This window comes from Palaemon carinicauda, chromosome 2 (genome assembly GCF_036898095.1).
Source record: "Palaemon carinicauda isolate YSFRI2023 chromosome 2, ASM3689809v2, whole genome shotgun sequence".
Lineage (NCBI taxonomy): Eukaryota > Metazoa > Arthropoda > Malacostraca > Decapoda > Palaemonidae > Palaemon > Palaemon carinicauda.
This window is the reverse complement of record NC_090726.1, coordinates 104355291-104382952: the sequence shown is the minus strand read 5'-3', so window position 1 is coordinate 104382952 and position 27662 is coordinate 104355291. Positions and strand designations below refer to the sequence as shown.

The 27662-nt window shown below is 38.6% G+C and overlaps 1 protein-coding gene across 1 annotated transcript in view; it reads left to right on the top strand.

Annotated features, from left to right (window-relative positions):
* Positions 1–27662, top strand: part of LOC137626160 (dystroglycan 1-like) — a 388225-nt gene that overhangs the window by 42023 nt on the left and 318540 nt on the right. Inside the window, exon 4 of the mRNA XM_068357241.1 lies at positions 12116–12394. Within this exon, the coding sequence (XP_068213342.1) occupies positions 12116–12394 (279 nt within the window). The remainder of the gene's footprint in view (positions 1–12115; positions 12395–27662) is intronic.

Below are 27662 nucleotides of genomic sequence, written 5' to 3'. Positions count from 1 at the left end.
TGGTTCTTTTGCTGGGTTTTTGGGCATTTTGTCACATCCTCATTGTTTGCCAAACAAAGACCAGGTGAGTGCTTCAAGTACTCCATGCTCAGATTCCCTTCTGCTTGTTGCGCTTGAGGTTATCTGTCCCCAGCTTGGCATACCTTTTCCTCTGGGCATCTGACATGCACCAGGAATAGGGAGGCAGGTAGGGTTTTTTGTCTTACGTCGTGCCATTAGGAGCTTGGTCGCTCCCTCCCTAGTGAGTGCCAAGCGTAGTAACGGGGATTTACATGTCTGGGTTCTCTCGTATGGTGACTGGGTTGCCCGACACTCCCTGCTCCTCTCCTCTTGGCATTGGGACCCCCCCCCCCTGTATTTGGACTCCTGCCAAAAACCTGACTGACTGGCTGTGGATTCTTTCTTGGCCTTCTTTGTCACAGGTTGTTGGTAAACCGGTAACATTTATTAAGGTTCAGTTGAATTTTCTGTTCTTTTTGAAATCATTCATGTTCCAGATCCCTCCTGCCATGACGGTAGATAATCAGGCTTGATGGATTATCTTAGGGTAATGTTTACTAATATGAAATTTTCTTAAAATTTGTATTGATAAAAATTACCTGGATATTTTAGCTAGTTGCCTCCAGCCTTTTCCACATCTGTTAGGCCACAACTGATTTTCAAGGTTGGTGGACAAACAGTTCAGCTGGAATTGTTGCCAATGGGGGATGGAATAGGAGGTTCAGGGCTAGCTAGATTACCCATGTAAGTATTATTAAAGGGGCCCGGCCAGAATGCCAATATATGGGGTTTATAGGAAGAAACTCAAAATTCTGAACAAATTTACCGAGCTTGGTATGGCAATGGAGAATGCGTATACAAAATATTTTGTCAAAATTTCTCTTTCATAGTTACAGGGTAATTAGTAAAAGTAACTCGATAAACCAAAAACATTGTTGACGACAAGTAATTGCAGTATTTCTTCTGTTATTGTAAATTTTGATAATTACATTTTAATGTAAAATAAATAGTGATCAATGGCATCCGTATAGATTTCATGAATCACAAGACTATGTATTACATGGATATTACACCCTTCGCCCTTCAGTTCTACCACAAACCTCATAGGGAGTACATGTTTTGAGTTTAACCTCTTGACATTCACTCGTTTTTAAGTCGCTTTTTCTTGGCTATTCGGCAAGAATTTCATCATGCCAAAGAGGAAAACAATTTTAACCTCTCTCTAACATAAGGAAGAAGGAAATTTGTTCTAATAAGAGTTCAGAAGTGGGTAATATCAGCAAAATTAGCATAGTAAAGGTGAGAGATGATGAAGAGGCGACCGTCTCGCCTAAAGCAGCAAGATATTGAGCAGAGGGATCTTCATTTATGATTAAATTATAATAACTTTGGTTTGGTTTATTAATATCCCGAAAAGGAACATAAAATTAATAATAATCATGATTTATTAATATTGTCTTTGTAAAAATACAAAGAAAAACTTTGAATGCCCGTATCTTGAAACTACTTATTGACCTTCAAATTCTATCTTCTCCCATAGTTTTAAAGATAGTATTGTAATTTGGTACAGTATATAACTTAGACAGATATTATAAAAAAAAACAAATGTTGCCCCTTTTTTCCAATTTTTTAATTTTTTTTCTTTGATTTTTAGGGTTCATTTTTTGTACCATGATGAAAAAATTCATATTTAGCCAAAAGATTACTTTTTAGAAAAAAAAACCCATTTGATCGGCGGTCTACATCAGGTCTATATTAGGTAGAAATCCCAGGTCTTAATATTAATTTTGAAGGGAGGCCCTCTTAACGAGAGAATGCCTTGATGCAGTCATGTGGTTTCTTCATATTGTTGAAGAATTGTGACGGGGAAAGAGAGCTCTCAAACTTGGGGAAATTGCTCCCCAAGTTTGAATGTAAATTTCTCTCCCTTTCCTCTATTTCTTCTGCTCAATATTACTTGGACCTTCTAATTCTATCAACTTTCTTTAGTCTTGCTGTCCTAACTCAGAGTATTATTTTCTCAAGCTTATATATATATATATATATATATATAATTATATACATACATATTGTATATATATATATATATATATATATATATATATATATATATATATATATATATATATATATATATATATATATACTGTATATATGTGTATATGTGTACTGTATATGTATATACGTATATATATATATATATATATATATATATATATATTATATATATATATATATATATATTATACTGTATATATATGTGTATATGTGTACTGTATATGTATATACGTATATATATATACAGTATATATATATATATATATATATATATATATATATTATATATACAGTAGGGTCCCGAATTATGCGAGAATTTGGTCGATTAATGACCTCGTGTAAATGGAAAATCGTGAATTTCGAAACACACAACTAACAGAAATAATTCCATTGCGGCCATGGCAACCAGCAATTTGCCTATTCGAATGTGTTTACTACCCATTTCCAATACTTTCTTTGTACTATACTGTATTTCTTTATAATATCAAATTGTTCTTGTAAATAAATAAAACATTTAATATACTTTAAAGTTCTAATAACTTGAAAAATGGTTAAAATTACAACCAGGATAGGTGTAAACACCATATATTTCCCGTTATAACACAACCCAAAATACAGACAAATTTTAATGTTTGTCATATCTATTGTATAATACTACTGGTGAATAGCAAAACCATCACTCTATAGACTAGCTTGTTGTATGATTGAAAATCCAGAAATATCAAAATAAAGGCGATTTTATATCATGCGTTTCCTAAACACGCTAAAAAGCACAATAGAAAACGACAACCAATGTTTTGTTTACGTTTATCTCTGATCACAACGAAGAAACAGACGCATTTATACATCTGTGTTTTTGAATTGACAGCAATTTTACCAAGTATAGATTATATGTTGAATTTGTTATTACCAATGTTCTAATTATTTTTTATTAGAACTTTCAAATAAATGAAATGAATGCCATTTATGAAATGTTTTTCTTTATGATGCCGCCTGAAACGGAAACCTTCCATTTGTTTACGCTCCATCTTCGATCATAATAAAAAAAACGAATGCATTAAACACACATGATCTAAGTCATAACTAATGATATTACAAACATTTAGTAAACATTGTTATTACAAATATTTTACTTACCGTATCCATATAAATTCCTAAATTCGTAGCAAAGCTGGAAATTTTTTTTTCCTTGTGCGTTTAATCCACAATAGCAAACTGCCGCTAATGACAGAGTGATAACTTACGATAATTCTAACCTGTTACGAAAGATAATTGTCCTTTCCATATCCAAAATACTTTCCCTAACTTCAGTTATAAGTCAACTTGTACCCACCTCAATTATGGATCCATATGCAAAAAAGGTAAAAGAAGAAAGTACTAGGCCTATTTTTAAAGTCACCGAACAATTAGGTTACCGCTATAACGTTCGATGTGAGAGAGAGAGAGAGAGAGAGAGAGAGAGAGAGAGAGAGAGAGAGAGAGAGAGATGGTTTAAAGTACTAAACAATAAATATGATAGGTTATAACACATTGGTGTTTATGTAATATTAACTGTATAGATGGTTTGAATAAGTTAAGAAATGGTGTAAACAATTCTTTGTTATTGTATTCGCGCGGAAGCTAGACATCAGCTGATGTGATCACAGCCAAAAGTAAAACAAAAGTAAGTTAGCAATACTCGATTTTTAAAACACACCCGAAATTTAACAACATAAGTACATGTTTTATTATAGCGCAAATGACATTTAAAGAGTAAAAATTTTCTGGAATAGAATGGTGTTTCCTAAAAAATAGTGGTTTGCGGACGAAATCGGTTACCGTATTTTAAGCTATGATTGAAATGGATGTATACACGGTATAATTTTTTCGTTTTGTATTTAATTGACACTTCAAGAAAACCGATTTTGGTTTCTTCATCTATTTGTAAGTATTGTATAACGAGAGAGAGAGAGAGAGAGAGAGAGAGAGAGAGAGAGAGAGAGAGAGAGAGAGAGAGAGAGAGAGAGAGAGAGAGAGAGAGAGAGAGAGAGAGAGAGAGAGAGAGAGAGAGAGAGAGAGAGAGAGAGAGAGAGAGAGATATTTATTTGATGGCAGAAATCTCTCTCTCTCTCTCTCTCTCTCTCTCTCTCTCTCTCTCTCTCTCTCTCTCTCTCTCTCTCTCTCTCTCTCTCTCTAGATTTGATTTTACCGTCTACTCTACAAAACCAATGTTTGCAAATCAAATGTATACTGTTTAAAATATGACAAAATATTGACGACTCGTTACCGAAGTTTAGGCTATTCACTGCCGATAAACGAACCCAGTCTACTCGTGAAAACCTTGAACGCCCAGAGGGAAAAATAAGGCTTTTAAATAAACTGTACTAAACAAAAATGATGCTTTAATATACCATCATTAACACTACCATTACAATTATCGTAAGTTTTGAGAAAGATAAAGATTGCCGAGAACGTAACCACATTTCTGTTTACATTTTGTCAGCTGGACTCGCAGAGTTAACAGTTGATTTCATTGTTGATGTGGAATTTTATCCTTAAATAGGCTATTCATTATGAAATTATGTTAATGAAATGTAATGTTAATATTGTTTTGTAACATTTATTATAAATCACCGTATTTAGGGCTACCAATATACTTAAAAAGACAATAGATTTGATACATTTTGTAGTGCTTGACTCGCGAACTTTGAACAGCCTCGCAGATACAGAAAATTTATTTTTGAAAAATAGCTATCGCGGAAAAGGGGAATCGTGTAATTCGAACACGCTTAATTCGGGACCCTACTGTATATATATATATATATATATATATATATATATATATATATATATATATATATATATATATATATATATATATCTATATATGTGTGTGTGTATATATATAGTATGTGTGTATTTTATTTGTTCATTTATTTATTTATTTTTATTTTATTTAAATGGCATGGATATTTCACATTTGTAATAATCCAGAAGATGGTTTGGACCTTTTTTGGCGGATTTACTCTCAAGGGTTGGGTCATCGGAATCCAGGGAGATCCAATCCTTGAGGTGGGACTCTTGGCCTCTGGCCAGAAGCCCATTATTACAGATATGAGGAGGATGATTCCATATTTTCTTGGTCTCAGTCCTAACAGGCAGGTTTAGCTTACACCTGTGCCTCTATATCTGTTTTGATGCTATCCTTTGGGTAGGGTATGGAGTGGACCATCTGGGAAGTATACTCTCATTGTGCCAATGGTGGAGAATGCTAATTTCCTTTCCAACGTATGATACTTTCTTAAAATTCTCAAGCAGGTAAACCAGCAAAACAACCAATGAAACCCAAAAAGAAAATCCCACCCTTAAATATGGACGCTTCAAACAGTGAAACTTGAGGATGAAAAATGGCATTCATGCATATCTTACAGTAGTTTTGACAAAGCTTTTTGTGCAGTAACATGAATAATATTAAAATTATTAATTTGATAAGGTACCATAGGACTTGGAAGTATATAGGCCTGCCGATTGGTTGGAAAAAGCGGATTTAGTTATGCTTTCCCAGAGAAAGTCAAAACCACCAATGTGGGTTATAGCTGAATCAAAGGGGTTTACAGGGAACTATTTTAAAATATGCAAATTAATTCAGAAGAAAGTAGGAACTATTGCACCGGGCGATATATCTCGTTTTGGAAAAAATAGTTTCCTTATCCATCCTAAATCAAGTACACAGTCTGTAATACAGTATTGTCCAACATGAAAATAACTAATGATGATATAAAGTTCGATGTCAAACCCCAACTAAATTTTAGCTACGGAAGGGGAGTAGTTTTTAACTGAGATCTGTATGAATTTACAGAGGAAGAGATACTGGCCATGTGTCCACTAAATGTATGGAAAGTTCACAAAGTTCCAAGTACATCAATGATAATCCTTACGTTCCAGGATGCTGATGTACCTTTCCATATTATTATTGAAAACGAAATGATTAAAGTAAGACCATCCAAGCAGAAGCCACCGCAATGCTTTCTTTTAGATTTGGGCACCCATCTAAAGTTTGCAAAAATGAAAAAATCTCTGGTATTTGCTCCAAATCTTACAACGGGGAATGTGTACTTGGAGCCAGATGTTTAAATTGCAATTTGAATCATAAATCCACAGACAAGAGCTGCGAGCTGTATAAGTTGGACGAAGCTGCCCTCAACAAATCTAATTTAGAACATATAATTGTGGGACATGCCAAAAGACTATTAAATGAATCAAATACCTATACTAAGGCATTAAATTCAAATCCACCTAGTACTGCCAATAGCTCTAGAAAAAGAAATATACCATCTGATTAAGTGTCAAATGACGAGGTAAGCATATTTCCTCCTGAGGCTTTACCACGGCGTATTAACACGAAGGCATTGCCCATTTCTGTATAACCCTCGTCCCCCATTACAATAAGTAGTACAAAGCTCTCAAAGGCCATGTCCTTGCCTGATTTGATGAAGGTTCCACTTAAAACCAACTTGCCTGATACCTGTAGTGGGAAAGGTGCAAAAACCTAGAATCCCACTATCTGTTAATCGTAAAAGAGAGAGAGACCTCCATCTCTCTCACCCCCTCCATTAAAAACATTAAAGTTATGACATCAAATAAATTTGATGTTTTGTCTGTCAATGTTTCTAATGAACCAGAAGATAAACTGAATAAATCAGAAATTCAATTTGAGGTCCACCATCTGCCTCAACAAATAGATCAGAAGGACACAAAGAAAAACACAAACGTAAAATCCAACATATCGAGACTATCTCTGAAGAAACCTACAGGTAATAATGTTAGATTAAAAACTGCTAATAGGAAGACCTCATCCAAGATGTCTTCCAGAAATAATCCATAGTTTTCTCCTCCATTTTGCAGTGGAATTGTCAAGGTTTAAGGGTCATATATGAAGAACTTAAGATCCTAATTCATGAACATTCCCCTGTAATTGTATGTCTACAGGAAAGTAAACTTGATGCTAACACTCCTAGTCCTCGAGAGTATGTTAGCTATAGAACACCATATAATCAACAAGCAGGGAGCCATGGCGGAAGTCTCATGTATATTCGTCGAGATGTTCCCCAAATACCTTTGTCTATTCGTACACCCCTGCAGGCATTGGTTGTACAAATCGATATAGGGAGAAAATATACAATATGCTCTCCGTACTAAACTCCAAATGATCGTATTTGATATGATGATTTAGTAGAGGTCATTCAACAACTCCCTCAACCTTTTCTCTTACTGTTAGATATGAATGGGAGACATCCTTTATGGGATGATGTTTTGCCAAACACAGGGGCAATATTATCTCATCAATTGTGGAGAATGAGGATGTGGGACTCCTTAATACAGGAGAGCCCACACACTTCCATGTTCAGACAGGTACCTTATCATGCATTTACCTTTCAATTGCAAGCTCTAACTGCCTTCTTGATTTTGATTGGAGGACATAAGATGATTGGCATACTAGTGATCATGCACCAATCATTATAAACACCAACAAGGGTCCGCCTTTACAAAGATTGCCACGGTGGAATCTAGACAAGGCAGACTGGGTTAAATTTCGTGAGCTAAGTGAAATCGAGGGTAGTGCAGAACAGTTTGAAAGCATTGAGGATGCCATAGACCTACTGAATGGAACTCTTTATACAGCAGGAATTAATTAGATTCCCAAAACCATGGGATTATTCTAACGACGACCAGTCCCGTGGGGTGGTCTTGAGAATTAACAGCCTTGCACAGAGCCACCAGAAAATCTCTTGACTAGATTGCGTAGACGGCGTAGTGATGAAAATTTGATAACATACAAAAAGTGTAGAGCGCAGTTCCGTTGGCCATGAAAGAAGCTAAACACCAGTCTTGGGTGTCTTTTTTTTTCCTCCATTAACAGTAGAACACCACCATCTTCTGTATGGAGGAAAATAAACAAGATTTCCAGCAAATTTACCCCAAACCCACCACCAGTGCTGAAAGTGAACGGTCATTATGTAACTAAAGCAAAGGAAGTGAGCAAAGCCCTGGACGATCATTTCTCAAATGTATCTTGCAAGTGTGTAGCAGCTCCTGGTCACCAATATAGGATCATTGAAGAAAAGAATATTTTAGATTTTGCAACAGGAAGGGAAGAGTCATATAATTCTCCTTTTACTGAAAGAGAATATGATTCGGCACTTGCCACTTGTAACGATACAGCCCCTGGACCTGATGGAATTCCATATGCAATGATTAAACATGTACATTTTAATACAATGTTATTTATTTTAAGCATTATTAACAGAATATGGCATGCTCATAGTTATCCAAGTGTTTGGGAACTAGCCATTGTTTTAGCCTTTTTGAAACCCGGTAAGGACAAGTTTTTAGCAGCAAACTACCAACCTATTGCATTGACATCTTGTTTATGTAAAATCATGGAGAAGATGGTCAATGCAAGGTTGATGTGGTACCTTGAAAAGAAGGGTATTTTATCACCCATTCAATGTGGATTCAGAAAAATGCACCTAACGACTGATGTGTTGATACGACTTGAGTCCTCTGGTTGTGAAGCGTTTGCTTCCAAACTGCACCATGTGACAGTCTTTTTTTTTTTTTTTTTTTTTTTTTTTACCTTGAAAAGACATATGATGCCACTTGGAGATATGGTAGACTTAAAACAATTCACGAATTAGGATTGAGAGGAGAGCTGCCACTATTTATTCAGTCATTTCTTTCACATGAGATTTTTTCAAGTGAGAGTGAGGGAAACTATCAGAGAGTAAATTTCAGGAAGGAGTTCCTCAGGGTAGTGTGCTGAGTGTAACCCTGTTTGCACTAGCAATTAATGGGATATCCTCAGCCATTCCCTGGGATGTTCTCACAACATTATTTGTGGATGATCTCTCAATATCATTTGCTGGAGCTAGAATGGCAATGGTTGAGAGAAAACTACAACTCTCAATTGACAAAATTATCTAGTGGGCCAATATGAATGGATTCAAGTTCTCGACAAGTAAAACTACTATTGTACATTTCTGTTGTATCCGGGTAGTACATCCAGATCCGGATATATACATTAAAGGTCAACGGATCCCATGTGTAAGTGAAGCTAAATTTTTAGGTTTATTTGATTGTAGGCTGGGTTTCTCAGATAGCATTTAAAGCTAAACGTCTTGAGGCTCTGAATCTATTAAAAGTATTGTCCTATACATCAGGGGGGCCAGACTGCAATACTATTTTAAAATTATACAAGGCCTTGATTTTTTTCCAAAATTAGTTATGGATGTGAAATATACTCCTCAGCCACCCAAGCCGGTTGAAAATATTAGATTCAATACATCATGCCTGTATTAGATTGTCCACAGGATTGTTTAGAACCCCACCTATCCCAAGTCTCCTTGCTGATGCTGGAGAGTTCCCTCTAGACGTTTACCGGACGTCTTCTATTATTCGGTATTGATTTAGATTGCAAAAACACTAATTCTTTAGCCTTTCAGGCTGCAAGCCTTGTAAGGCACTCAACATACTTTGAGCTGCACCCGAAATCTCCTCAACCTTATGGCTTTCGGGTGAAACAATTACTAAACAGTCTTGATATAATTAGAATGAAGGTGCTTCCATTTAAGGTATCACCAACGCCTCCATGGAAATTACATGAGGTATCATTTTGTAAATATTTTATTGGAGTTAAGAAGAATATGACTGACGTAGAATCCAGGTCTCTTTTTATGGAACATGTTGCAGAACATAGGGATCAACTTTTATATATGCTGATGGCTAGAAATCTGATGCTGGCGTTGGATTTGGAGTACATAGTAATGGTTTTAATTGTAGAGGTGCACTTTCTCTAACAGCTTCCATATTTACTGCCGAACTGTATGGCATACTAACCGCTATTGAGAAAATAGTGTTGGAAAACAATTTTTTGTGATGCAAGGAGTGTTCTTCAAGCTTTAGTTGTTTTTAATTCCAGTAACCCTCTAGTTTTAAAGATTTTAGAATGACTTTTTATTATTAAACTGAGAGGTATAATGATTTGATTTTGTTGGGTTCCAGCACATGTAGGTGTGTGGGAATGAGAAGGCAGATTTACTGACGAAGAATGCGGCATCCGAGTTGCTACCAAGAAGGTATCCCATTCCCTGTAATGATTTCCTGCCTACCATTTAAAAATTGTTTTTTAATAAATGGCAACGGCACTGGGATAGTCTAGAGGGCAATAAAATGAGAGAAGTAACAAATATCATATCTCCTTGGAGGTATGACATGATGCCCCGAAAAAGGGAGAAGACTCTTTGTCGTCTCCGTATTGGTCACACTTGGTTGACACACGAGCTTCTCCTGAAGGGCCAACACCAACTCTATTGCGACGACTGTTTAGTACCTTTAACACTGAGGCATTTGTTGACCGAATGCCCTAATTATAACTTTAGAACTAGATATCTGTTTGAGGCTCGAGGTGAGGATAGCAGGTTCATCCTTGCCAAGATTGTTGGATATGATGTGTCCTACTATGCGAGCGGAATTTTTAGATTTATTTCAGAAGCAGGTCTTCTGAAAATTATTCAACTTTTATAATGACATCTTAACTTTTATGGTTTTAATTGAATTCTCTTTTATTTTTCATATATAATAAATGCTATCGGCATCAATGACCTTAGATGTCAGGATGCCAGAAAACTTTCAATCAATCATTTATGAAGGGAGGAGATAGAATTTGAAAAACTTTCGTTTCCAGGATAAATTTCCCTGGTGTTGCAAAACTGAAGGTTAGAGGTAAAAATCCTATGCAGTTTGGAGATGTCCTAAGTCACCTTATTAATTGGTATTATGTCAAAGTCCTGTTCTTGAAAAACAGCATTAGCCAGCTGGCCCCCTTAATAATTATTTCATTATGAAAATTGAATTTCCCTACACATAATACTGTTGATGTCATATTTATTAAATGTACACATACGTAAGTAGTACTCCCATTTACTTTAGAAGACTGTTTTACCTATTAAAAAGAAAGTAACGTTTTTGGGCGTGATAATTGATTGTAAACTCACATGGTCTAAAACTCATTGAAGATTAAGAAACGTAGTAAGAAGTTATTATCGAGGTTTCAGGATTCTCTTCTTTAGATTAAATTTGGAGTAAGGCTCCATAGTATATCCTCCTGGATTTAAAACTTAGTTCTTATAGCGGGATTTTGTACACAAGCCTTAGAATATGTTTGGGTGGATTCAGTAACACGCCTACAGAGAGCATCTGCATATGTGGTTACTAATGAACTACTACTCAATTTGAGAAATGTTGGAAACTGATTATGTAGGGCAAGATCATCATAGCCTTTTCAGATTAGGCTAGGTGATCTAGTGAATTAAATTTTTCTTTACAGAAAATTATAAAATCAAACATCCCCTTGTTCCACCCTTATTCAAATTTGTTATCCATATGCCCAAAATAATTAACAAAGAGGCTCTCTTAGGAGAGGTCATCTTCATACTCCTTGAACATAATGATGCTCATTAAGGTCATTCAAACACATTTACCAATGGCTCAGTCAGAAAAGGGAATACATATGGGTCTATCATATTTAGTTATGTTACCCGACTGCCTCTATAGGTGTAGCAGAGATGACCTCATTGATAAATTTTTGGCATTTTTGTGAAATACTGAGTTCTTTAAACAGAGGTTTCAATAGTCTACACCCATCAGTTCAGAGAGGTCAAGTAGACTCTCATTTCTTGTTGTCACAAATTGTTAACTTCTATGCAAGAGAATTTGATAGTAATAAGGTTCAGGAAGGAAAGCAAAAGAAGCCACCTTAAATGATGTTTAAATGAAATGGCATGAATGATAGCTCACTCCCTAATGCCAATAAGAAGAGTTTTCAATCAGACTATATTTTTAACAGGATTTTATTATTAATAAATAGTCTTAATTTCCTCATCAGTCACAGTGCCTAGCCTCTGGAATAAATTTTATAATCCATTCCAATCCTATCCAGGTCCTTTTTTTTTTGTTTTTTGCTTAACCCGAGCCTGATATTTAGATCCTTGTCTATATTGTTTTTAATTTTCCTTTTTAGGTTAATCCATCATCCAAGAGAGTCCGAAGACAAGCTGATTATTCTGGTGACTATGATGATTATGATTACAGTTATAATTATGATGACTATGGCACATCAGATGGTGGTTTCTTGCCTGACTATGATGAGCCTGAGACTAGGGTTATTCCATCTCTGCTCACCCCCATTTTCCCAGATGCCACAGCAACTTATGCACCAAGTAATGGAGTTGGATATACTGACAGGCCTGTGGACCATTCACCTGTGTTTCGTCTTGTTCCAATGTCTACACCTGTTTATGTAAGTAATGTATGGATAATTCCATGTTGTATAACTTAACGTGTTGAATGATAAATCGGTAAAATATTACTTTAGTATATTTATTATTTTGCATCATTATTTTCTAATGAAAAGTAGCCAAGGAGCTATTTCTCTCTTCTCCATTGTCTTCAGTTTTGGTAAATTTCTGGATTCTCCATCTGCTTTAGATAGATAGATAGATAGATATTTATATATTTATATAGATATATTTATATAGATATATAGATATACATAGTGTGTGTGTGAAGCTATTGAGACAGAATCTTTATGAAATAGCTTTAATTCTTTTATTATGCATTATTATTTTAAATGTTATGTTGAGTTAATATCATTAATCTTCGGTGCACTAATTACTTTTATATTTAAAACCCTCAGATATGCGGGTGCAGATAAAATGCCATTTAGTTTTCTTAATTTACTAGTAAACTTTGGTGAACAAAAATTTTACACATATCTTCTACGTTGTCGAGTTGATAAATGCCCAAAACTGGAACAACACTAATTCTCTTGAAGATTGGAGGCTGCAACTGTGGACTAGAACATCTATTTGCTGTGGATTGCTGGATCCATGAGTCCCCCTTTAGGCAGAAAAGGAACTCTGTCAAAGACATTTGTCATCCAAATGAACATGTAAAATTCCTCCCACATCGTCTCGGCAGGAGTTAGTTATTTTATCCACCTCTCGGTTGAAAGGCAAAAGGGCATCTCGAACAGGACTTCTCCCCTATTTCTTTTTGCGGCCAATTTGGCCGCATTCTTGGAGTTAATTAAGTTCCTGTCATGTCAGGAGAAGGGGAAACCTTTCGCTTTTGAATGCTTGGGAGGGTAGAGTAGTCTGCCTTCTCCAAGTGGCCTTTAGTAGACCAATCTAGGTGTGGCAAATTATGTCATGTCATATGACTGTTCTTGTGTTCTATTGGTCCCCTCTTCTGATGTAATGGTGTTGTCATACACTGTGCTTGGCGTCCTGGTGACGTTATTGTTACCACCATCCTTGCAAGACTTCCGGTGGCTGGCAAGCCTCGCATGGCAATTAATCATGCCATGAGTAATCAATTAAGATCCTGTGCTGGACTATTTGTTATGTCTATCAAAACTGCAACGTAAATTTTTAACTCGCACACTGCCTTTCCACCACCATCTCTCTCGTTTCTAGTCTCTGTTTACAATTCACTTTATGAAATCAACTAATTTGATTTGTCTCTATCGTTTAGTTAATGAACAAAACTTAAAAAATAGCTAATCAAATACATAACTTTTTCAATGTGTAATTCTCTCCTGACATCACATCACTCGGTCACCTACCTGAATTTCTGCGGAATTCAACATTTTAATAGCTCATATCACAGTTTACCCAAGAAGAATTCATTACTTAATCATTATCATCAAAAGAAAATGCATCTCAACACAATAAATCAAAATCATCAAAAAAATATTCATCATAGTTAAAATTAATGCATTTGCATACTTATACACACCTAATATGTTTATCATCAATATATTTAGGAAAACTTCCTGTTCCCTTCAAATAATTCAACACAAAATTGACACATGTTATTTTCATAACTCTGGGTAATGGAATATTTACCCCTTAAACCGCTGGGTACATAAGGCAAAATTAATAATGTTAACTGTGATAAACTGTGCAAGCAATTATGGAATACCTTTGCATTCAAATTCTATTCAGCTCATATTTTCCATTACCTGTGACCTCAAAAATCTTGGTCTTATTGGTGTAAAGACAAATCTCATTTCCCAAATGCAATGCAATAAATGGCAGAAAATTAATGTTTAAACACATTATCAATTCAAGTTTATCAAAAATATTTCTGCAAGCAAAAAAATTATTTGTCTTGCACAATATTACTCATCAAGAGTATTATTCATTTGTAATCAAAATATCAATAAACATTTCCTAACATTACACATCATTATGGTAAATAAGATACTCATCAATGTCATCATGATAAGACGTTGTTGTTTAATTGCTTAGAAAGAAACATTTCTCATCAAATCACATCATCATATTTTTAAGAATGCATAAAAATTCTTAGTTATAAAATAATGAGTAAAAACACAGGGTTTCTTTTACATTCAAATATCCCAAAATTCAAGTATATTTGTGCCAAATTATCAAAGAATCATACTGTATTTGACGGCCTTTAGGACGCACTTTTTCCCCAAAATTTTGGCTAAAAAAATCGGCCTGTGTCTTATACGTCATAGGTAAAGTTTGAGATCTACTGTAGGCTTAGGCTAATCTAACCCAGCTTATGCGAGGTACTTTTACCTGCATTAAACTCCATGCATCCTTATTTTATTTTTGTTGCTGGTATTATTGTATTATTACTGGTACTTTAAAAATGAATTCTTTAAAATGAAAGCAGTTTAAACTGGAATGCTTTGACTTTCGCTTATAAGTATCAGCTGACAAATGTAATCATCGAGTTATGGTTGCATTCTCAGCAATCTTTTAACTTTTTTCCTTCCTTAGCCTTCGATCATTTTAATGGTATTGTTAATAACGGTAGTAATCATTTAGATTAGCATAATTATTTGTTCATTAAAAATCCACCATGATTCAAATTGTCCTCACTCTTTCACCAATCAAGCACCATCTTCTTCGTCAGATCATACTGTCATTAGCGGTACTTTGTTTTTGTTGACTGTTTCTAATCCTCAACTTTCATTATTACTCATAACTTTATCAAAAAATAATTCTCATTTCACCTTCCCTTGTATGTCAGTATAAAAAAATTCTTATTTCACCTTATTTTGTATTCCAATACTGTGTGTGGTCCCTTAATTATTTGGAGACATTTATCATTTGGACCTTCATTGATATTCATGAAATACATACATATTTAAGTTTTAGGATTACACAAAATTTATTCATTTGTTACGCCCAATACTGTATTTGTATGAGTGCCAAGAGATTTTCATGTCATTTCGCAAGGATTTTTGTAGTCTTTCTTAAATCTATCTAACAAAAATTGGATATTTTCAATATGCTGAGTTAATTCAAAGTAAATTAGTCATCTTCAAGATTAATTGATATCAGTCTTCTATGTTGGTCTATTTATAGTTCCCAGGGGATCCTCAACCCCTTTCTATTTTTATTTCTCTATTTAAACTTGACTTATGGCTTATTTCACCTTTCTTACTTTAAGAAAAATATTGCAGAGTTTTCATTAATCACTAGTAATTTTGGGTGCATTGTCCGAGAGAAATGTCTCGAAACTTGAAAGTCTAGTTATTTGTCCTGGTCTCAATTTATTCCGTCATACTCCTCAACCCTTTCTTTGTCAAATAAAATTCGATGAAGACCAGTGTTTTGTTATATGTCAAGTTATGGGAACAAAAGTCACTGGTAGTCCATTGGTACCACCACCATGGGATTGAGAAATGCAATTGTAATTTCTCCAATGCTGTACAGAAATCCCTTGATTGTGGTCGGGAAGTTCATATGATTGGCCTTGATTTTAGTGCTGCCTTTGACAGTGTTAATCATGAGGCCCTTGTTTTCAAACTGAAACAGTTGGGAGTGGGTGGGTTGTTTCTTAGCATTATTATTGATTTTTTAAGTAATAGATCTCAAAGAGTTGTTGTTGATGGGCACCATAGTGATTATAGGAATGTGATATCCGGTGTTCCACAGGGTAGTGTTCTTGGCCCATTACTTTTCATACTATATACACATGACATGTGGTTTGGCCTAGAAAACAAGCTTGTTGCATATGCAGATGATGCTACTCTCTTTGCATCAATTCCATCCCCTGAATGTAGATCTAGGGTTGGTGAATCTCTTAATAGAGATTTAGCTAGAATTAGTGCATGGTGCAAATTATGGGGTATGAAGTTGAATCCTAACAAAACTCAAAGTATGATTGTAAGTAGGTCAAGGACGGTCGCTCCTCAACATCCGGATCTCAGTATTGATAATGTTTCGTTAAATATGTATGACTCTTTCAAACTTTTAGGTGTGATTCTCGACAGTAAATTTACTTTTGAGAAACATATAAGGTCTGTGTCTTCTTCAATTGCACAAAAAATAGGCTTATTGAGAAAGTCTTTCAAGATTTTCGGTGATCAATCTATTCTGAAGAAGTGTTTTAATTCTTTCATTCTACCTTGTTTTGAGTATTGTTCTCCTGTTTGGTCTTCAGCTGCTGATTCTCATCTTAATTTGTTGGACAGAAACTTACGGTCTATTAAATTTCTTATTCCTGATCTAGATATTAATCTTTGGCACCGTCGTTCAATTAGTTCATTATGCATGTTGCATAAGATTTTTCATAACTCTGACCATCCTTTACATTCAGATCTCCCTGGACAATTCTATCCTGTTCGTAATACTAGGCAGGCAGTTAATTCTAATAGCCAGGCCTTCTCCATCACGAGGCTCAATACTACGCAGTACTCTAGAAGTTTTATTCCAGCTTTTTAAATATAAAACTTACCCGCTGGTTATATAAAAGAGCTGAAGTCCCTGACGCCAGGGCAGAAAATTCAAATCTCGCGCTATCGAAGATACGCCAGGTGTACCAACCGCACCCTAGCGGTAGAACAGGTGGAACTATACACCAACTTCAGTTCTTCTCTCTGCCGTCATAGCTGACTGACATACAGAAGTTCGCTCTCGTGTTTTTACTCTTTTGGGAAGTTGTTTGGTGATGTACAACGTTCTTTTTTGAGTTTAAGCTATCGTTGATTAATTTTCCTTGGTTCTTATCTTGAAATCTTTTTGTTTGAGATTTTCTTTATTGTTTTTTCCCTTACTTTTTGCTTGTCGGTCTCTCACGTTAACTTTAAAATGGCCGACTCCTCCCCTGCTCAGCGTAGGTGTGTTAGTGAGGGTTGTCGTACACGACTTCCTAAGGGATCTATTGATCCTCATTCTATTTGTGTAAAATGTAGGGGTAAATTTTGTTCATTAGATGATAGGTGTAATGAGTGTCTTTCCTTAACTGATGATGATTTTGGTACTTACGATCGTTATGTTAGGAGATTAGAGAGAGATAGACTTAGGCGTAGTTCTTCCCGATCTGTGGATAGAACCTTACCTAATTTACCTGTTCCTAATCCTGTTCCTTCCCCTGTGGTGGTAGATCAGGAACCTACTATGAAGGACATGTTTACTGCTATTTTGTCTCTTGGTGAGAAAGTTGAGTCCTTAGCAGCCGATAGAAATACTATCTTTTCAGAGTTAAAGGTATTGAAAAACCGTGATCCTATCGGAACTGTGGAAAGTGTTTCAGTATCTGATGTGGTACCGAAGAATCGTGACTCTCTCGGTGTTGTGACAAGTGTTGATAATGTGGTTAGTGTTGCGGAAGGTGCGTCGACTCGAGTGTCTGATGTGGTACCGAAGAATCGTGACTCTCTCGGTGTTGTGACAAGTGTTGATAATGTGTTTAGTGTTGCGGAGGGTGCGTCGGCACGATCTTGTCGTTCACCTAGCCTTAGACCTCTTTCGAGCTCTCGAACCCATGGGAGAAGTAATGTCGAACGGCTTAAGGGAACGAGAAGCATCATCAATCGTGCAGACGTCCCCTCGAACGTTCCTGTTGCCGTAGCTCAGGTCGTTCACCCTCATCGTAGGAAAGGTGAGGTTCATACGTTATCCCCGTCTTCCGATGAAGGGTCGGGGAGTGAGATCTGGCGGCGAGCGTCGAGACCGCTTAAACGCTCCCATGTTGATTTGGACGCGGCGCGTCAAAACACACAGCGTCGGGAATCGCCTGTGCGGCCAGGATGTAGTTCGTGGGGTTCACCGGAACGTTTCCGTTCTCCCAGCGCTTGCACTCCGGCCAAACGTTCAGATCACCGTGTTCGTGCGGATATGATTCCTTCCGATTCGGACCTTGTAACTATTCATGCACCTCCTCTTCCATCGGATTGGCTTTCTTCCCCTGAAATGCGTGGTGACATTAGTGCGAATCTTCCTTCTAGGAGTTCTGTTGATCCGAAATGGACTGCGCTTTTGTCTATGAAGGAACAACTCTCTTCGTTGATGGATTCTTATCAACCAAGTGTTGGCGTTGTGTCTGGGCGTTCGATGTCAGACCAGTTATCGCACAAACGTTCGATGGTATATGGCCTTGACGAGTTATCACTTAGACGGTCTCCCATTCACAGTGTTCAACGCCAGGTTGATTTTGATGAGTCGCGTCAGAGAGTTTTGGTTGACCAGTTTGCGTTTTCTGGTCGCGGGGAAGAGCGTCGGCGTCGACAAGTGGACGAGACGCGGCAACAATTTGAAGTAGTGGATCGCCCGCGGCAACAACTTTTGGACGCGGCGCGTCAAAACATTGGTTTACAGCGGCGACATCCTGACTCCTTTGATCGCTCGCAGCAACAATCCTCGGACTTTACGCGACCTCGCGGCGATCTTCAACAGTTACCGTCTGATTTCAAGCGTTCTTCTGTTCAACAACAGTTGAATTCTAAGCGGTCTAAGCAGTTGTTGGTTGAGGATGATCGTCTACATGTCCGTGTTTCGCATCAATCTACTTCTTCTACTCCCCACCCAATTGACTCAGATGTTGGCCTTGACAGGCAGTCCCATCCAGACGTTGTTCCTTCGGTTCAGGCTGCAGCTGTTGCTGCACTGCCAGAAGACGAACCAGAGGAAAAGTCGGATGAGGATAATCCTATTGAGGAAGTCTCTGAGAATGAGGAGGAGAAGCATTATCAGCATGCTGTGGACCTTCGCAAGTTTATGCTTATTTTGACTGGAATTTTCCCGGATTCTTTTACCCCTGTGGCCCCTCGTTCTCCGCCTTCTGAATTCATCTTAGGTAAAGCTACTAAGGTTCCAGTTTACACCAAGATGGTTCTTTCTCGATCTTCTAAGCGGGCCTTGAAGTTAATGGGTTCTTGGTTGGACTCCAAGAAAGCTTTTGGCAAGACGGCCTTTGCCTTTCCTCCCGCTAGGTTAGCCTCTAAATCTAGTGTGTGGTATGAGACTGGTGAAGTGTTGGGCTTGAGTTTTCCTTCGTCTGCCCAAGGGGATTTTTCAAGTTTGGTAGATGCTTCTCGCCGTCTTGCCTTAAGGAAGACGAAGATTTGGTGGTCCATTCCAGAGTTCGACCATTTGCTTAAAGGTCTTTTCAGGGCCTTCGAAGTTTTTAATTTTTTGGACTGGGCTTTGGGGGCTTTGAGTAAGAGGGTCTCTGATATGACGGAAACGGACACTAGTGGTTTGGTTCATTTGATGTCCTGCTTGGACAAAGGTGTGAGAGATGGCTCCAACGAACTTGCTGCCTTGTTTACAGCTGGAATTCTCAAGAAAAGGGCCACGATGTGCTCCTTCCTCTCCGCAGGAGTGTCTCCCTATCAGAAGACAGGCCTTCTTTTCGCACCTTTGTCTAATTCTTTATTTCCTCAGGAATTAGTGGGCGAGGTGGCTACTGCTCTCACTCAGAAGGCCACACATGACTTAGTTACTCATTCGACTAGGAAAGTTTTGCCTCCGTCTTTCTCCTCTCGAAAACCTAAGGAATCTTCTTCTGGGTTTCGTCCTCAGTCCTTTCGTGGGAAACCCTCTGGGAGAGGCTCTTTTAAACCAGAAGGAAGGAAACCTAGAGGCAGAGGGGGCAAGTCCGGCCGAGGTAAAGTCTGACTGCCCTCTCCTTCAGACAGCAGTGGGGGCCAGGTTGACTCACTTTTGGGAGGCTTGGGAGAGGAATGGAGCGGACCCCTGGTCCGTCCAGGTGTTAAAGGAAGGCTACAAGATCCCCTTCCTGACCAATCCTCCTTTAGTCACAGATCCAGTGGATCTTTCGCCCAAATACAGAGAGGGTCCCAAGAAACAAGCCATGCTTCTACAGATGTCTCTTTTATTAGAGAAACGAGCAATAGAGGAAGTGCAAGATGTTACGTCTCCGGGGTTTTACAACCGCCTTTTTCTAGTACCCAAGAGTTCCGGGGGGTGGAGACCGGTTCTGGACGTAAGTGTGCTCAATGGTTACGTCCAAAACTCGACGTTCACCATGGAGACTCAGAAAACAGTTCTGGCAGCTGTGAGGAAGGACGATTGGATGGTCTCTTTAGATCTTCAGGATGCCTATTTCCACCTTCCGATTCATCCCAGCTGCAGACGTTATCTGAGGTTCATGGACGGAAACAAGGTCTTCCAGTTCAGGGCTCTTTGTTTCGGACTTTGCACGGCTCCTCTATTGTTCACCAAGATCATGCTGAACGTGGCAAGCATGCTGCATTCGAGGGGAATCAGGGCCTCTCTGTATCTGGACGATTGGCTGATAAGAGCCTCCTCAGCCGATTGTTGTTTGAAGGACCTCAAGATGACTTTGGATCTCTCCAGAGAACTGGGTCTCCTGGTGAGCTCGAAAAAATCACAACTCATTCCATCCCAGGAGATTCTTTATTTGGGGATGGAGATTCACAGTCGGAGTTTTCGGGCTTTTCCGTCGTCGGTGAGAATCCAAGCAGCCCTCCTAAAAGTACAAACGTTCCTGAAGAGAGATCTTTGCTCCGTCAGAGATTGGATGAGCCTTCTGGGGACTCTCTCGTCGTTAGAGAAGTTCGTGACCCTGGGGAAGTTGTTCTTGCGTCCTCTTCAGTTTCATCTCAACCGCCATTGGAAGAAAGGGGACAGCCTCGACAGGGATTGCATTCCCATCTCGACTTCCATCAAGTCTCATCTTCAATGGTGGAACAACGAGCCCAGACTGAAAGAAGGCTTGTCTTTACTTCAGAGGAACCCAAACCTCGTGTTGTGTTGCGACGCCTCCAACTCGGGGTGGGGAGCCACTCTAGAGAAGCAGGAACTTTCGGGGACTTGGACGGTAGAGCAAACCTCTCTCCACATCAATCAAAAAGAGCTTTTAGCTATTCATCTGGCTCTCATCGGCTTCGAAAAGCAGATCAGGGGCAAGGTAGTCCAAGTCAATTCGGACAACACGACAGCTCTGGCCTATATTGCGAAACAAGGCGGGACCCACTCTTGGCCTCTGTTCGAGATTGCAAGACTGCTCCTCATCTGGGCGGAGGAAAGGAAGGTGACTCTTTTGACGCGGTTCATCCAGGGAGTCAACAATGTGAGCGCAGACAGACTCAGCAGGAAAGGTCAGGTTCTCTCCACAGAATGGATTCTGCACCCGGACATCTGCAAGAGTCTGTGGCGGTTATGGGGTCGACCTCTCGTGGATCTCTTTGCCACCGCGAAGACCAAACGACTAGAGTGTTATTGCTCTCCGGTTCCAGATCCCGAAGCTTTTCACATAGACGCTTTTCTGATGGACTGGTCACACATGGAGGTTTATGCCTTTCCTCCGTTCAAGATCCTCTACAAAGTGATTCAGAAGTTCGTTTCACACGAGGAGACCAGAATGACTCTGATAGCTCCGTTCTGGCCGTCAAGAAGCTGGTTTCCAGAGGTACTGGAATGGATGGTGGATGTCCCGAGAAGCCTTCCCATGAGACCCGATCTTCTCAGACAACCTCACTTGGCCCGAAATCATCAAAACCTCCGAGCTCTACGTCTGACTGCCTTCAGACTATCGAAAAACTCGCTAGAGCTAGAGGATTTTCGAAGAAGGCAGCCAAGGCAATTGCAAGGGCAAGAAGGTCTTCAACCATCAAGGTGTATCAGTCCAAGTGGGAGTTGTTCAGGGAATGGTGTAGAACTAACGCGATTTCCTCTTCCAGTACATCGCTTTCCCAAATAGCAGATTTTTTCTTGGACCTTAAAACTAAGCATAACTTCTCGTCATCAACTATTAAAGGTTACAGGAGTATGTTGGCGACGGTTTTTCGACACAGGAACCTAGACCTTTCTGATAATAAGGATCTACGAGATTTACTTAGGTCTTTTGATACGACCAAGATGATTCAAACGGCTCCCATCGCCTGGAATTTGGATGTTGTCCTTAAATTTCTCATGAGTGACAGATTTGAGCCTTTACACTCGGCTTCATTTAAGGACTTAACCTTGAAAACCCTTTTTCTAGTTACCCTCGCCACTGCGAAAAGAGTTAGTGAAGTTCACGCTTTAAGCAAGAACATTGGTTTTCGGAATGGGAAAGCCATTTGTTCTTTGCAACTGGGGTTTCTGGCCAAGAACGAAAACCCTTCTCGACCATGGCCCAAATCCTTCGAGATTTCTAACCTTTCGGATTTGGCTGGCGATGAATTGGAAAGGGTTCTCTGTCCAGTTAGAGCTCTACGTTGTTATGTGGACAGAACTAAGAATCTGAGAGGTAACTCAGACGCTCTGTGGTGTGCAGTTCGGAAACCCTCGATGCCCATGTCCAAGAATGCCTTGTCTTTTTTCGTTAGATTGTTGATTCGAGAAGCTCATGCTCAGTGTGATGAGTCGGATCAGAGGCTCCTCAAAGTCAAGACACATGAAGTCAGAGCGGTAGCGACTTCAGTGGCCTTTAAACAGAACCGTTCTCTGCAAAGTCTGATGGATACAACATTTTGGAGAAGTAAGTCTGTTTTTGCATCCCATTATTTGAAGAATGTTCAGACTCGCTATGAGGACCTTTTTACGTTGGGTCCTTTTATAGCTGCTAATGCGATAGTAGGTGAATGATCTACCACTACGTTCCCTTTTTTCCTAATACCCCTTTTCTATCTCTTGGAACTCGTTTTTTATGGTTGTTTGTGGAGATTGGGCGTCAGTCTTCCGCAATCTTTGATTTGGCTAGGTGGTCATTTTGTTCCTTGAGTGCACCCGGAACAAGGGTATTGGTTGAGGTCCTGTCATGTTATAGGTGTTTGTACCGTTTGACAGCTCCTAGAGATTTTCAGCCCGAGTGGATTACTGGATCTCTTAAGGATAGCGGACGAAATGAGGCAGAGTATCATTGCTGTCAGCTTCCTTATCAGGTGAGAACTGCTTAAGTTTATTGTATGTAACCCTTAAGTGAATTTTCTGTATGTAGCTGTCTCTGACCCGCCACCAAGGGGTGTCAATCAGCTCTTTTATATAACCAGCGGGTAAGTTTTATATTTAAAAATGATATTTTCATAATAAAATAAATTTTTGAATATACTTACCCGCTGGTTATATAAATTTAACACCCTCCCTCCTCCCCTCTAGAGACTACCTATGGTATGGCTATGAGGCATGGAAGAACTGGAGTTGGTGTATAGTTCCACCTGTTCTACCGCTAGGGTGCGGTTGGTACACCTGGCGTATCTTCGATAGCGCGAGATTTGAATTTTCTGCCCTGGCGTCAGGGACTTCAGCTCTTTTATATAACCAGCGGGTAAGTATATTCAAAAATTTATTTTATTATGAAAATATCATGTTACCAAGTTGTGGAATGATCTTCCTAATCGGGTGGTTGAATCAGTAGAACTTCAAAAGTTCAAAGTTGGAGCAAATGCTTTTTTGTTGACCAGGCGGACATGAGTCTTTTTATAGTTTATTTATGACATATTTGTTTTTGATGCTGTTAATAGTTTATATATGACATGTCTGTTTTGACGTTGTTACTGTTTTTAGAATGATTTATTGTTAATTTGTTCTCTTCATTTATTTATTTCCTTATTTCCTTTCCTCACTGGGCTATTTTTCCCTGTTGGAGCCCCTGGGCTTGTAGCATCTTGCTTTTCCAACTAGGGTTGTAGCTTGGATAGTAATAATAATAATAATAATAATAAAGGGATTCTTACCTTTACATGACCTTTATACTTCTTATATAAAGGCATAAATTTACAATCTAAACCTGTTTTAGGTAAAAAATTTATTCATCTTTAAATACATTCTTTTATTACTGGATGTCCTACTAACTTAAGCCTGAGTTATTGTTAATACTGTGTTAGTATGGCAGGAATCTCTATTTCTAAACAAGTATTTTCTCCCTAATCTTTATATGTATTCCTTTGCGTATTATGGAATTCTGTACTATGATTCTTATTATGGAAGTAAGTCACCTACATTTCTATTAACCCTTGTTTTATCTTGATTCTTCCAAAATCTAAGTTTCTTTCCTGCCAACTGAAACAAAGTATTGGTAGTGATAATTCTCTTAACATCTTCTTGTCTTTTTTATATAATCCTTCTTCTATCATCTTAAACCTACCAATAATGCCGTTAAATCCTGGACAAACATCCAGTACTCTTAGGATTCTAAGATTTCTTTCATTCAGTCATCAACCATAGTCCTTGGACAATAAAATCACAATAATTTTTATGATTAATAAGTACATTTACTCCATGCCCTAACACAAACACTTGAACTTCTCTCGAACATTAATTGGATAATCTATCCTACTCTGTTATTTTTCATTTAATTTAAGACTACTATCATAATTCACTACCCTCCATTTGGGTTTCACCTTTACAATGAGAGATTTCTTTTTATCTTTATGAGGCATCACTCATTGTTTTTATAACCCCTTGGTAAGAGATTGGCTTTAACTAATGTACATACATATACCAAGGCACTTCCCCCAATTTTGGGGGGGTCGTCGACATCAAACAAATGAAACAGAAAAGGGGACCTCTCCTCTCTACGTTCCTCCCAGCCTGACAAGGGACTCATAACCGAGTTCGGCTGATACTTCTAAGGGTGCCACAGCCCACCCTCCCACATTATCCACCACAGATGAAGCTTCATAATGCTGAATCCCCTACTGCTGCTACCTCCGCGGTCATCCAAGGTACCGGAGGAAGCAGCAGAGCCTACCGGAACTGCGTCATAATAGCTCGCCATTCATTCCTATTTCTAGCACACTCTCTTGCCCCTCTCACATCTATCCTCCTATCACCCAGAGCTTCCTTCACTCCATCCATTCACACAAACCTTGGCCTTCCTCTTGTACTTCTCCCATCAACTCTTGCATTCATCACCTTCTTTAGCAGACAGCCATTTTTCATTCTCTCAACATGACCAAACCACCTCAACACATTCATATCCACTCTAGCTGCTAACTCATTTCTTACACCCGTTCTCACCCTCACTACTTCGTTCCTAACCCTATTTACTCGAGATACACCAGCCATACTCCTTAGACATTTCATCTCAAACACATTCAATTTCTGTCTCTCCGTCACTTTCATTCCCCACAACTCCAATCCATACATCACAGTTGTTACAATCACTTTCTCATACAGAACTCTCTTTACATTCATGCCCAACCCTCTATTTTTTACTACTCCCTTAACTGCCCCCAACACTTTGCATCCTTCATTCACTCTCTGATGTACATCTGCTTCCACTCCACCATTTGTTGCAACAACAGACCTCAAGTACTTAAACTGATCCACCTCCTCAAGTAACTCTCCATTCAACATGACATTCAACCTTGCACCACCCTCCCTTCTCGTCATCTCATAACCTTACTCTTACCCACATTAACTCTCAACTTCCTTCTCTCACACACCCTTCCAAATTCTGTCACCAATCAGCCAAGCTTCTCTTCCGCATCTGCAACCAGTACAGTATCATCCACAAACAACAACTGATTTATCTCCCATTCATGGTCATTCTCGTCTACCAGTTTCAACCCTCGTCCAAGCACTTGAGCATTCACCTCTCTCACCACTCCATCAACATACAAGTTAAACAACCACGGCGACATCACACATCCCTGTCTCAGTCCCACTCTCACCGGAAACCAATCACTCACTTCATTTCCTATCCTAACACATGCTTTACTACCTTTGTAGAAACTTTTCACTGCTTGCAACAACCTTCCATCAACTCTATATAACCTCATCACATTCCACATTGCTTCCCTATCAACTCTATCATACGCTTTCTCCAGATCCATAAACGCAACATACACCACCTTACCTTTTGCTAAATATTTTTCGCATATCTGAACTGTAAAAATCTGATTCATACGACCCCTACCTCTTCTAAAACCACCCTGTACTTCTAAGATATCATTCTCTGTTTTATCCTTAATCCTATTAATCAGTACTCTACCATACACTTTTCCCACCACATTCTACAAACTAATACCCCTTGAATTACAACACTCATGCACATCTCCCTTACCCTTATATAGGGGTACAATACATGCACAAATCCAATCTACTGGTACCATTGACAACACAAAACACACATTAAACAATCTCACCAACCGTTCAAGTACAGTCACACCCCCTTCCTTTAACATCTCAGCTCTCACACCATCCATACCAGATGCTTTTCCTACTCTCGTTTCATCTAGTGCTCTCCTCACTTCCTCTATTGTAATCTCTCTCTCATTCTCATCTGCCATCGCCGGCACCTCAACACCTGCAACAGCAATTATATCTGCCTACCTATTATCCTCAACTTTCAATAAACTTTCAAAATACTAATGTAGGGCCAAAAATTAAAATTAATTTTTAAACATTAAACTTACCCGCTGGTTATATAAAAATGGCTTTAGTCCCTGACGTCCAGCAGAAATTAAAAAACTCGCGGCAATCGCAGATAGAGTTGCCAGGTGTACACTTGCGCCCTCACAGGAGATAGGCCGAACTATTCCATCCATCACCAAATCTTCCCTGCCGACATTGCTGGCAACAACGTTCGGAATTCACTCGCTATCTACCTTGAATTTTGGACAGTTATCTTGGTGATGTACACTGTTTTTGGCTATTGGCTTTCGCATTATTGGTTTTCGCTTTCAGATTCTCTTGAATACTTTTTTTATTTGGATTACTTGGATTATTTTGACCCTTGCTTGTTTTGATCTCTGTAACTTTTCAATATGGCCGACCCTTCTCCTTCATATAGGAAGTGTGTGAAAGGATGTAAGACACTGCTTCCAAAAGCCTCTGTGGATCCCCATTCAATTTGTTTTAGATTAGAGGTAAAATTTGGGAATATGGGGATCGGTGTGAAGAATGTATTTCATTGTCCGAGAGTGAGTGGTTAGCTTTTGAACACTACTCTCACAAATTAGAGAGAGACAGAGTTATGCGTAGTTCTTCTCGTTCTAGAGATTTATCTACTTCTAATATCATTGAACCTAGTCCTTCCCCTGTAGTGGTATCCAATATCTAATACAGTTTTATTTGAACCTACAATGAAAGATATGAAGACCGCGATTCATGCTCTTGGCCTAAGGGTATAATCGGTCGCGGCGGACAGAAACCAACTCATGTCCGACGTTAACCAACTTAAAAGTGTTAGTGTTAAAAGTGCAATTAATGTGTTCAGTGATGTGGAGGGTGCGTCTGCGCGAACCTGTCATTCACCTAGCCTTAGACCTCTTTCAAGCTCCTGAACCCATGGGAGAAGTAATGTCAATCGGCGAAAGGGAACAAGAG